The sequence below is a fragment of the Tenrec ecaudatus genome, chromosome X (genome assembly GCF_050624435.1).
Source record: "Tenrec ecaudatus isolate mTenEca1 chromosome X, mTenEca1.hap1, whole genome shotgun sequence".
Lineage (NCBI taxonomy): Eukaryota > Metazoa > Chordata > Mammalia > Afrosoricida > Tenrecidae > Tenrec > Tenrec ecaudatus.
This window is the reverse complement of record NC_134548.1, coordinates 75,334,619-75,347,905: the sequence shown is the minus strand read 5'-3', so window position 1 is coordinate 75,347,905 and position 13,287 is coordinate 75,334,619. Positions and strand designations below refer to the sequence as shown.

The 13,287-nt window shown below is 40.1% G+C and overlaps 2 protein-coding genes across 3 annotated transcripts in view; both read left to right on the top strand.

The window, feature by feature from the left end:
* OPHN1 (oligophrenin 1) overlaps positions 1 to 8,468 on the top strand; it is a 369,115-nt gene extending 360,647 nt beyond the window's left edge. For both annotated transcript variants that reach the window (XM_075538125.1, XM_075538124.1), the window contains exons 24-25: positions 3,089 to 3,133; positions 4,232 to 8,468. In XM_075538125.1, coding sequence (XP_075394240.1) covers positions 3,089 to 3,125 — 37 coding nt within the window. In that variant the 3' untranslated portion in view covers positions 3,126 to 3,133; positions 4,232 to 8,468. The remainder of the gene's footprint in view (positions 1 to 3,088; positions 3,134 to 4,231) is intronic.
* Positions 8,469 to 10,101: 1,633 nt separating this feature from the next.
* LOC142433937 (small ribosomal subunit protein uS10-like) lies at positions 10,102 to 10,663 on the top strand. Its single transcript, XM_075538581.1, has one exon. The coding sequence runs from the start codon at positions 10,111 to 10,113 to the stop codon at positions 10,627 to 10,629; it is 519 nt and encodes a 172-aa protein (XP_075394696.1). The 5' UTR covers positions 10,102 to 10,110; the 3' UTR covers positions 10,630 to 10,663.
* The last annotated feature ends 2,624 nt before the right edge of the window (positions 10,664 to 13,287 follow it).

The window sequence follows — 13,287 nt, the reverse complement described above, 5'->3', positions numbered from 1 at the left end:
TATATATTTACTAAAGCTGAATTTCCAGGAGTGGGGCCTAGGATTATGTTGTCTATTCGTTTACTTTTGTCTCATCCTTACTTCCTTCTTTTCTTCTTTTGTACTAGGTTATTTGAAATAAGTTTGAACAAAAGAAACAAAGAGAGAAACTATAATACTCTTAGTAAGGTACCCCTTGTGAGAAGAACTGGGAGAAAGATAGGGCTTTCTACTCTCATAAAGAGTTAAAGTCTCAAAAACTCACAGGGGGCAGTTATACCCTATTTTATAGGGTCATGATGAATCAGAATTGACTCAATGACAATGAGTTTGTGTGTGTGTTGTGGTGTGTGTGTGTGTGTGTGTGTGTGAGAGAGAGAGAGAGAGAGAGAGAGAGAGAGAGAGCGCTACTTTGTGGTGGTCCTTCACTACTACCCTTCCCTCAGGATAAACTATTTGAGAAATAAATATCAACAAAATGAATTGAGTTAAACTAGGATAGAATTAAGTAGAGATGTCTATAAGAAATCATTTAAAATAGGTGGTATCTGAGTTTGAATGATAAGTATATATACACGGAGATATTGGTGAGATATTGGTCTGTAATTTCAGGCAGGAAAACTGAGACATCCAGAAGGGTACCATGTAAGAAGGATGAGCAAAATTCAATGGACCCTTTAAGGCAGGTAAACTTCCAATAGGGTAATTTGATCCCATATTGACAGTTTTTAAGAACATGATGCTCAAGAGAGACATTTTTACTAGTTAAACTAAGCTATCATTTGGTTTAAAGACTTCAGAGCATAGTTTTGCTTTGAGGTTTAAAGATTATTTCAGAGCAGCAGTTTCGGGGTTTTACCCAGACTTTATGGCTCCAGAAATTATGGAGTCCATGAAAATATGAAATTCTCTTCAGTATTTCACTCCCTTTGACCAGGATTCTTCTAGAGAATATTTGATCAGAACACTCATAAATGGTAGGCTATTATCATCTAGTCACATGACAAAGGGGGCAGTTGTTCATAGCGGCAATTAATCCCTCGTTCCCTTTCCCTCTCCTAATTCAGAGTTTCCGTCTTTCTCTGTTACTTCAGACAAATAAACACCAATTGTTGTGCCTTGGATGTCATTTGTAAGTTTTTAAGACCCCACGAACTACGCAAGAAGCACTAAATCATTATGTCATAATGAACTGGAATACCTTATGAAACTATATCCCTAAACTTCCAAACTTAAGAACCAAATCCCAAGGGGTATTCCTTATCCTCAGATTCTATATTGGTAGAAATCTAGCAAAGACCATCTTAGGTACCTATAGGTTTCTCCTGCTCAACAACTATATAAAGAAAGTGCCTCTTTTGTCTAAACCCATTCCTTTTAATGACCCTTGTATTAGTGTATCCATAAGGTAGCCATTAGTCAACATCTTCCATGTGGGTAACTCCACTTACGGATATTATTGCCAAGATCTTCTCTCATTTCTAATGAAGGTCTAAAAGGTCTGATTGACCTTTTCCCTACACTTTTTTTTTTGCTGCCCACTTGCAACCTGGCTGTTGCCTGATATTGAATGTTATCTCTCTCTCATTCATCTCCCTTCTACCATTTTTTAAATTGACAAAAGAAAATGAATATTGACTCTTCACGAAGAGAATGGAAAGGAGGGCAGCATTTTAGGGAGATAGAAAAGCAATGCTAGAGAGGCTGAAGTAAGGTTTAGTGTTTCACTTTGGCTACTGAAACATGGAGATAAGCAGATGGTAATTGTAGCTGGAGGTGAAATCAGGAAGATGGATTGGAACCAGATCCTCACACACTAAGGCAGTTGATATTCTTCTGTATGTTATAGGGAAATAAAATGTTTTAAGCATGGCAATGCATATTTAGAGTTGAGTGAGTTCTAGGAATACCACTTTAGTAGTGCTGGGAAAGATAGATTGGAGAGTTAAGATTAGATTCAGTGTGACTTAAAAAAATCATTTTATTGGGGACTCGTACAATTCTTATCACAATCCATATATACATCCATTGTGTCAAGCACATTTGTACATTTGTGGCCATCATCATTCTCAAAATATTTGCCTTCTACTTGAGCCCTTAATATCGGCTTCTCATTTTCCCCTCCCTCCTCACTCCCACCTACCTCATGATCACTTCATAATTTATAAATTATTATTACTTTGTCATATGTTTTAGGAGGCTAATCATCCTCTTAGGGGTTGGCTAGGCCCTGGCCTATGGCCTATAGGAATGTAATGGAAAAACCAGATTAGAGAAGGACTCAATAAGCCTTTGGTAACTAATCAAACATGGGACATTGGAGAATAATTGAGAGAGAAGAGTCTGAACTTGGGCAATTAAGTAAATGATTGAATTATTAATCAGAGAGAAACAGGTTTTGTAGAAAATTTGGTATGTTCAGTGTTGGACACCGTGATTTTGATGGCACCACGGCACATCCAAGTCCCTGGATTGAGATCCAGTAGGGAACATTAGCTTAGATTTAAGGGCATAAATATTAAGACAGCCGCTGTACAATTGCAGAAGGGCCCATTCCCAAATACTACAATGTGAATAGTAGCCCTTTGTGGGGGTCTTCATTATTGAGTGGTGATCGAAACCATATTTTGAAAGATAATTCAAGGAGTAGCTGTGTGAACAGACTCGAGAGAGGAGGAATTCTGAAAACTGTGGACATAGCTTGAATGCTCTGCCTTCTTCCCCTCCCACCCTCTCCTGTTCCCAGATAATTCTAATTTAAGACGTATCTAAACACATCAAGAAGCTGGGCAAGGCTGATTAAGTCTCCAAGCACAAAGAACTTATCTTTCACTTTGCACTTGCCCTACCTCTTTGTACTTCTAAGCTCTCATATTTCTGGCATGTGAATGATGTCTTCCTTTGGGTGGCTGTGTTCTCTAAAACCGGCCAGAGAGAGGCTAATCTATAAGCACGAGATAGTTGCTTTGAAACATCTAAACAGACTTACTTAATTATTTTGTAAATATCTTCCTTAGTTCTAGCCTGAAGTAGTTACCATCCTTTGCTTTGCCTTTTCAGTCCTGATTTCTGGATTGTGTGTGAAATGTTTTTCCTCCTTTACCCACAGTTCTTCTCAAGGCAGACTGTCTGGAGATGAAAGTTGAGGTCACAGGTATGTAGTCTCCACCCCTGATTACAAAACCTTGTTTCACAGATATTTTTTTATGGAGTCCGACTCTGGGGGAATAGAGAGTGGGAACCATCTAGGTTCAGAAAGTGGGAACTCATTCACCTCATGTCTCCATTCCCTGTATTTATATGACCCTTAAAATCAATGCCTCCAATTCTGGGTTTTTATTTTTTTTAAGTCTCTCTTTTTCTTTGCTTTCCTACCTTTCTCATCCAAACTATAGTGCGTTTTTACAAATTACTTTTGGATCCAATTTGTTAGAAGTCATACACTATGAAATTTTTGACAAATATGAATTAATGAGTCCTGGTGGTGTAATGGTTAAGTATTGGGCTGCTATCCTCAAGGTCATCACTTTGAAATCACCAGCTGCTCTTAGATAGAATGACAGGGCTTTCTATTCCTATAAAGAGTTACAGTCTTGAAAACTCTCAGGGGCAGTTCTACCCTGTCTTATAGGATTGCTATGAGTTAGCATTGATTCTATGGTAGTGAGTTTGGTTTGTCATGAAGAAAAGGATTGTGAAGATCACTTTTCCAATGTATAAAATGAGCAAGTTGAAACCTTTCAATTCTGATATCCTTTGGGCCAGCAACCTCCCTTTGAGTGTTACAACAGATGTCAGGAGTTCATCTTATTCTCTATAACGAAACTTCATTTCTATAGATTACGTGACCATTTCAGCTTTGTCCATCTGAATGTTTATCTCTAGCCCTTTATATTGACTTAATGCAAAGCAAATGCATTCTGACATGACAAATGTAGGAGAATAACATATATTTCAACTCAACAAATAATCAGGGCTTCAGAGGGAATTAAGTGAGTTGCTAAGATGACAGGAGTCATGTAGATCAGACTTTTTGGGTGATGGGGATTAGGTGTAAAGTCAAAGACATAGAGTCTGTATCACTTTTTCATGGGATCTGAGTTATGAGGGCCATGTCCTTCCTAGCTAACCTCTGTGCTCAGAAGATTATCTGCTAATTGTAGGATTGGCTACCAAGATATATCCTGGTGTTCAGTAGCTGTTAAATGCTTTACCAGTCCTAGCTAATTTACCACTCTTCTTTTCTTTTTAGGTTTTAAAAGCCTTGGCATCAGGGGACACTTTCCAGCTCCTGAACTCTTTAAGCCCTTGTGTGCTGAGTAATTTTGCCTTGAAGAGCAACTCCTAACTGGCCCTGCACTTTCAGGCTCTGAGAGGCCAGAAAAAGGGGACACATGCCCTGAGCATGTGTTTATTTTTCTTTTGTAATCTGTCTTTATCCCCTCAAAAGGTCTCTCTTGCATCCTATGAAGAGAGATCTTGCTTATTCTCCTGTGAGACAGAATGACTGAACTCATTCAAATCAAATTGCAGAAACCAAGATATTCACTGGCTGAACAGAAGAGAGGAGCCCAGATTTTAGCTCTTGTTAAGTTCTCTTCCTCCAAATTGGAATCAGAAAAATTTGGGACTAAATCCAGGTCTTAATTAAAGGCCACTTGGAGCCATTGCTTACCTTGTGGGTAGAAGAGGTGAACATTGGGGTTCGCCTCTTGGCATTGGTTTTAACATGCCATATTGAGGATATGAACAGTGAAACCCAGCTTCAGGTCAGGCACTGCAGTGTGTTTTTCAGAGCCTGTTTGCTCCTATGTGAAGCCCCACACAATTCCTTCATATGGACATAGTGATGTGGCGTTCCTGCTCTTGCATTTAGCCGCTTAAAACAAATCTGCAAAGCAGATTTAGCATGTCAGAACCTAAGTATGTTTCAATTGTTCTCCTTTCAGTTTTCTCCTGACAACTTTCTTTCCAAGAAATCAAGAAAGAAATAAATGCTCAAAACGTTTATTTTTAAAAGGCAGCCTCTATTTTTACCTAAAGGAGTCCCACCATTGACTCAAATACTGGAGGGGGAAATTAAGAGGATTGAGGCCAGGCACCTGTCACTGTTGCCTTGGGTTTTCCCTCTGCAGTCCTCAATACAGTGTCCATGAATCCAGGAACTCTATGTGAGCCAATGAATTAGTAAGCTGAATTCCATGAGAATGTTCTTTTCTAGGGAGATAATCTTACTGAATTCCAAATGGGCTTGTGAGCTAATAAAGGTTAAAAACCACAGTCCTGAAAATGGAAGGTTCTTTTTATAACCAATTCAGTATTGGGTTAGTTTAGGTTAGTAAGTCTTTGTAAAACTTAGTGTAAGTTCTACATTTATAGTTAATGAAACTGATGTACAGGAAGTTAGTGGTCATGCCAGGATAAAGTCCTTGGGTTCCTATGCACATTTCTTCCCATTGCACCACACTTATATAGCAAGGGTCCTTATGATTGATGACCTTAATGATCATCATTTTGGCGTTTACCCTCATTTTCTGATCCCCACATATTTTCAACCATGTGGTCAAACTGCAGACACAGCACTGCCCATCCCTTCATTCATCATGTCAATCATTGGATAGGAATGAAAACAATCCTGTATAGTGGTAGAAGGAAATCTACTGGAGAAAGTGTTAGTGCATGTGTCCTACCCAGATCCATCTCCTGTATTCAGTAAGTCTAGGTACTTTTCTATCAACGCCCTGTGTGTTAGGCCAGGTTGACTAGAGAAACAAATCCAGTGGCACTCATATATGTCTAATAAAGAGCTGTATATCAAGAAAACATCCCATCCCAGTCTAATACTAGTTCACGAGTCCCTCTTCAGACTCACACAGTCACAAGCAATGCTGCAGAATGCAGGAATGTCTTAGGTTGGTGAATGTAGCGCCGCGTGGATCTAATGGCGGTAAACACATCACAGGGCTCTGGCAGGTCTCAAAGTAGCTCACCAGCAGGAAGGTGAAGGCCGAGAGAGAAGGGGAGCTGCCCAGGGTATGAGAAGGCCATGCCCACAAGGAGGCACCATCAGGCTATGACCTGATTGACAGGTTGAATACCACCTTTATACTTTTATATATCTTCAAGTTGACATGAAATTATGTAACTATCACACCTTGCTAATGCACTGACTAGTACCAAGGGAGACACATATATATGTTTTCCTATATGGAGGGGGCTTGCTTTATAAAGCTTGTGGACAAATTGCATTCTTTTTGAATTCTTTTTCTTAAATTCTTTTAAAGTTTCTCTCTCTGTCTCTCTCGTGTGTGTGTGTGTGTGTGTGTGTGTGTGTGTGTGCGTGCGTGCGTGACAGAGGGAGGGAGGGAGGGAGGGAGAGAGAGAGAGAGAAATAAAACATGCCCCAAACCAACTCTGAGAAGCCTTTAGAACTGTGTTGTTGAAAGGCAGTAGTCATGTTCAAGACTGAACCCCAAAGATGGTACATTAATATCTAGGAATATGTATGCTAAACATACTTTAAGCCTTGGTGAAACGGGACTGGATGTCACTCTAAATTAAGACATACCCATATGGCCACATTAATTTTTTTTTGCTATACTCAAACTCCAGTCCCAAAATTTGAACTCTCAAAAGCCTAAATTGCTATGAAATTAGTAGCAAGAGCTCAAGTGGTCACCATTCTTCCTTCTGCTTACTCCCAGGTAGAGTCACTGTGAGGCCTACTGGCCTCATCCAGGATATGCTTGCTGACCTGCCTGCTCTTCCCTATTAGCTGACTTATTGAAGTGGCTATTGAAGCTGAGTTATTGAAGCAGGCTGGAGTTCTGATTTTGGTCTCAGAAGCAGTGGTCAATGGGCCTTCAGTATTTTTGATAGGTAAAGGCATGGTTTGATTCTGGTTTTATTGACAGTAAACCATATTTACTGCCACAAATATGGAAGATTATGAGAATCAGAGAAAGCAAGAGGAATCTCGGTGGAAGAGGTATCTGGGTTACATGCCTGAGCAATAGATAAAGAACATAAACAGCTGGGACCCCAGTCTTGTTGGAAGCTGGCAGCAGTGACTGGCTAGCTTTGCTTATATCTTAGGCTAACGTCAAAGGATGAGCTCGAGTTCCTGCCCTTATGCGAGCTCCTACAGTGTGAGGCTTCTACAGTGAGGCACAGAGGCATACAATGGGACTCATTTGGTCTTGGTGGATAATCGTTCAGAAGAGCCTTTTGGGGGTGATGGCAAAAAAGCAGCAACTACAGGAAAATTTAGCATACCTTGGCCAGTGGGTATTTCTTTGACTAGAAAATAAATGCCTTTAAGAGAATGTACATCGGTGATACGACTTTTTTATTCTGAAGACATTTTGTTAATTGTCATGACTAAGGTCTGTGTGGGGGGAGGGGAGAGGGACTTGCTTCTGGCATCTAGGTGGTTGTTGTGATGGTACTTATTAGCTGCCGCCAAATCAGTTCTGACTCATAGTAACCTTATACACAGCACCATGCAATACTGCCAGCTCCTTCACTGTCTTCACCAGCATTGCTGTTCACTAGCATTGTGACCACTGTGTCAGTCTATCTCATTGAGAGCTTTCCTGTTTTTCATTGACCCTCATTACCAAGAATGTTTTTCTAAGGATAATGTATCCAAACAACATGAGGCAAGATCCTCATTTCTAAAGAGTATTCTGACTGTGCTTCATTTCCAATACAAATTAGTTCACTCTTTTGGAAATCCATGGAATATTTAATATTCTTTGTTCACATCAGAATTCAAATGCATTCTTTTTCATTGTCTTCCTTGTCCATTTTCCATTTTTTGCCTGTATCAGAGATGATTAAAAAGACATTGACTTGGATCAGGTGCACCACAGTCCACAAAATGACATCTTTTAAACACAGTAAACAGGTCTTGTGCAGCAGATTTACACAATGCAGTAGATCATTTGATTTCTTAACCACTGCTTCCATGGGTGTTGATTGTGGATTCAATTAAAATGTAATACTCAACTTTAATCTTTTCTGCATTTATCATGATGTCTGTTGGTCCAATTGTGAGGATTTCCATTTTCTTTACAGTGAGTTGCAGTCCATGCTAAAGGTTTCAGTCTTTGATCTGCATCAGCAAATGTTTCAAGTCCTCCTTGTATCCACCAAACAAAGTTGTATCATCTGTATATTTTAGTCTTTTATTGAATCTTCATCCAATCCTAATGCTGCGTTGCTTTTAAGGTTGTTGGAAACGGTGGTTTTGACACACTGCAAGCCTGAAAAATGGCTTCAGAAACTATTTTGAAAATTGAATAGAGAAACAAGATACTTTGAAGCGGAATTCTTGAAAAACTCTCCTTTTCGTGGGGAAATAAAATACTTGTTGCCTAGGAAATTAACAGAGGAATATAAAGATTGCCTACGTGGAATATATGTGTATTATAAGATAAAAACGTGATCCTGGAGCCTATTCATGTGACTTTCAATAAAATAGCAGATTGTTTTTTATTTCTAAAAGGACTCTGTGAAGTTTTGTCATGGAAACAGAAATTGAACATATTAAGCGTGATGGTACCACCCCCCCACTACTTATGTTTGCTCCCATTTCATAATCATTTCAGTATACTTTGCATGAAATCCTTGGCCCATTAGTAGCATAATCACCCGGGAACTTGTTGGAAATTGATATTCTTAGGTCCCGCTCCAGCTCTGTGAAATCAGAATCTGTATTTTAATAAGATTCCCCAAGAGTTTTCTAGACACGTTTAAATTTGAGAAGCATTAATCAAAAGCGCTTAAGACAGCAAAGCAGATTAAGGAAGATCAGTGATCTCTTGAGGTAAAATCCATAAAGTGTGGATGATGCCAATCTGGTATGCTGGATTTGGCTATAAAATTTAGCTCCACAGCTACCTGCTTCTTAACACTAATTTGCACCGTTTTGGTGACACATGAATGATGTTTTTCCAACTTAAAGAATGGTAAATAAGGAAATAAGCCTGAAAGTCAATTGGATTTCAAAACTTTGCATATCAGGAACAGCGGAATGGCAACATGGGAAGAGCTCCTTTGAGGTGCCATCGAGGTCTAGAATGGAGCCCTGGTGACATCGTGGTTACGCATTGCGCTGCTAATTGTAAAGTTCTGTTCCTAGACTGTTGTCCAAGGTGGAACTAGGAAGCTCTGGGCCCATGTGGTTTGTTAGGGTTCAGAGATAAACTGTGCTCATACACACACACACACACACACACAGCATCGAAGAGTTACACCGTGAGTTTATTAAAGTATAGAGTCACTTCAAAAGAAAGGAAGCGTGTCCCTCTCCTTATATAAGAAGGACATGTTAACCATAGATCAGATCCACTTAACTCTGGGAGGGAAGTGGGTCCCTTGCGAGGTGAAAAGCAACAGCTTAGGCACAGATGAGATGCACTTCGCCCTGGATATGAGATGGTTCTCCCTCGTGAATTGAGATGAGGATGTAGGTGAGGGTAATGGTTCTAGTTTTTATATGGTACTTTCAGAGAGGAGGAAGTTGCCACTGTCCAAATGGTTAAGTAACTTTCGAATTAGTTACTGAGTTTGCCTTTGATTCTCATACATCATTTATTTCATTTTGATCAGGGCTGCTGCTTTGGGTCAACGTGTCTCAGAATTGTCTTTGAGTACAATCCTGTTCAGAGTTTCACTGGGGCCTGGCTTCCAGGTAAAGGTGTATACCAATTCAGTTTTCAGAGTCCTTTGTTCATCACTTGTTTCACAGTCCTCTGTTCATTCTCTCAGAAGACAGGGCATCAGTGCCTGTTCTATCCTTGTCACTAACACAAGGTCCGCCATTTAAAACCACCATCCACTCCACAAGAGAAAGCTGAGGCATTCTACTCCCATTAAGAAGCTACAGTCCTGGAAACCCATGGGGGCAGTTCCCCCTGCCCTGTAGGATCCCTCTAGACCGGAATCAAGTCTGTAGCTGTGAACTTGAGTTTGGAGGGGTCCACATTAAGCTCCGTCACTGCTTCTCTGAAGGCTGGGCAAGTTCTTCCCCCTCTCTGGAACTAAAACTTTCTGATTTTAAACCAGTTAATCTTCAACTTGATATTCTATTCTTGTGTACAGGTTTTTATCACACCCTATATTGTAATGAAAATGTTGACAACTAGCTCTTTGAGGAAGACCGGCCGTCGTCCCGCCGTGCTCCGTCCCCCGCTCCCATTCCGTGCTCGTCCCCCGTTCCTATTCCTGACTCACCGCTGTTCGCTCTCGCCGAGGAACAAGTCGGTCAGGAAGCGCCCCGCCGCCATGGCATTTAAGGACACCGGAAAGACACCTGTGGAACCAGAGGTGGCCATTCACCAAATTAGAATTACTCTGACCAGCCGCAACGTGAAATCCTTGGAGAAAGTGTGTGCTGACTTGATCAGAGGGGCTAAGGAGAAGAACCTGAAAGTGAAGGGACCAGTTAGGATGCCTACCAAGACTCTGAGAATTACGACCAGGAAAACTCCCTGTGGGGAAGGTTCTAAGACCTGGGATCGATTCCAGATGAGGATCCACAAGCGTCTCATTGACTTGCACAGTCCGTCTGAGATAGTGAAGCAGATCACTTCCATCAGTATTGAGCCTGAAGTAGAGGTTGAAGTCACCATTGCAGATGCTTAAATCAACTATTTTAATAAATTGATTTATCTGTTGGTAAAAAAGAAAGAAAATGTTGACAACTCAACTGGACACAGTTTATCATCTTCTGCTCATTTGTGGATAGAAGTGGGGATAAGGGAGTGAGGCTTTTAAAAGTCATGGAAAAATTCATTATCTTTTAATATTTCTATAAACTTTTGGGATTAAGGATACCCGGAGCGTAGGGGAAAAGGGGCGGGGCGAATAGGAGGAAGGGGGAACCGATCAAAATTGGTATGACACATAATCTCACCACCACCACCACCCCCGGCAGGGGCATGAGCAACCAAAACATGGGTGAAGGGAGACAGTGGTTGGTGTAAGATATGAAAACAATAATTTATAATGTATCAAGGGGCCACGATGGGGTAGGGAAGAGCGGATACCGAGGGATGAAATAGAAAGTGTGTATGGAATGATATAAAAACTGCAAGAACCCCCTAAATGATTTAAAAAATAAAATAAAACATAGTGGTAATGATTGTTTAAAAAATAAAAGAAAGAAAGGATAGCTTGGAAGGAAATTTGAGCCATAGCAAAGCAGCATTAATGAGAACTGAAAGGAACTGTGAGGGCCATGTCTCAACTAGCTTAAAATTCAAACAAACAAACAAAAAAATCTCACTATGATCAAGTGAATCCTGATTCATTGTGACCCTATAGGCCAGATTAGAACTGCCTCTGAGGGTTTCCAAGACTGATACTCTTTATGGAACTGGTGGTTTTAAACTGCTGATCTTTTGGTTAGCAGCCCAATGCATAACCATATGCTTCTAAAACTCTTGTAATCAGTTCCCCCTTTCCAACCCACTTGAATTCTATTTTCTATGACTATTTTAAACCCCCCCTACTATATCCTGAATAAAGTTTACTTGGAATGATTTAGTTGAATGAATTCCTCCGACTTGGACCTTTAGGGAATAGTTTATTGGGAATGGGAGAGGCTTGTAAAAAAACAAATGTGATAAGCCTATGATTCTTGCTCCCTCCTCCCAAAGGAGTCCTCTTTCCACGTAGTTCTAACACCTACTATTTGGAGACCATTGACTACACATAACGTTTTACAGCTTGAAAAACAAGCTCAAAGAAGGGAAGAGATTTTATTAATGCTACACACTAGAACCAAGAGCAGAAATCATACTCAGAGGAGGATACTCAAGGTACTCGGCCATTCTCAACCTGTGGGTCACGACCCCTTTGGGGGTCAAATGACCCTTTCACTTGGGTCGCACGATTCATAACAGTAGCAAAATTATAGTTATGAAGTAGCAATGAAAATAATTTTATGATTGGGGGGCCACCACAACATGAGGAGGTGTATGAAAATGTCACGGCATTAGGAAGGTTGAGAACCACCCTACTCTTTGAGTGATCAGTTTTTAAGAATCAAGATATTTGCTTTCAGCAAACCATGATACAAAATAAAACAAACTCACTGCTATCAAGTCGCTGCCAACTCATAGTGACCCTGTAGGACATGGTAGAAGAGCCCCTTTGGGTTTCCAAGACTTTACTCTTTTATGAAGTAGAAAACTTCATCTTCCTTCCACTGAGTGGCTGGTAGTTTCAAACTACTGATACTGCAGTCAGTAGCCCAAAGTGTAACCACTACACCACCAGGGACCCTAGGACATACAAGAGGGCTATAAAAGTTCATGTGAAAAAATATGCAATGGGAAAATTTCATTATCTTTTCATTTTTTCATGAACTACATGATTAGGACTGATAGGCCCTCCCTTCTGACTGATCTGTTTGCATGGAGGCTTTAAGCCAGTTCATTATATTTTGACCACCTGCTGAGGATTTGCCATTCCATTTCAGATATGTGGATTTCAGAATCCACCTTTCAACAAATGTATCACAAGCATTACCTGGGGCTGTTAAAATGTAAATTCTAATTCAGTATATCTTAGCATCCAACAGATTCTCAGCAGAGAGTCAAGCCAGACTGAATTGGTTTACAAGCCCTCATTTCCATAACATGTTTAAAGCTTTTTACTTCATTTTGGCCTACCAGGCCAAGCAGGCGTAATTATCCCCATTTTGTTGAGGCTCAAAGAGGTGGCATAACTTGTCAAAAGTCACACACATGCGAAGTAGATTTGGATCTAGGTTCACTGATTTCTTCTAGATGGCACTGTTTTTCTCTTGGGGAGGAAAAGCAGACCTCTAAACCCTCCTAGATATGTTAAGGACTTGACGCACTAAGGATGCAATTGCTTCCAAACAGATAGATATTTTTCCCAGTTGGAACAGATCTAAATTCATTTCTCAAAACTTTTTGTGAAGTCGGGGGTTTACATTTCCAATCATCATTTTTGTATACAACAATTTAAACAATTTATCAAATCTTCCAATAGCTTGCTCTTTTCTCCCTCTTTTTTCTCCTCTCCAAATTGTAGAATAAAATCTTCCCCTTCGTGTTAGTTAGCACCTGTCTACCCTCTAGTTTATAATTTTCCCTTTTCCTCCAACCCCTCATAACTATAAAATCTGTTTATTTTGGTATGAAAAAACTTTATCTTGATTTTTTCTTTTATAGCAATGGTCAAATATAGGATTTGTCCTTTTGTGAGTGACTAACTTCAATCAGCATAATGTCCTCCAAATTTATCCATTGTCATCCAAACTATTTTTCA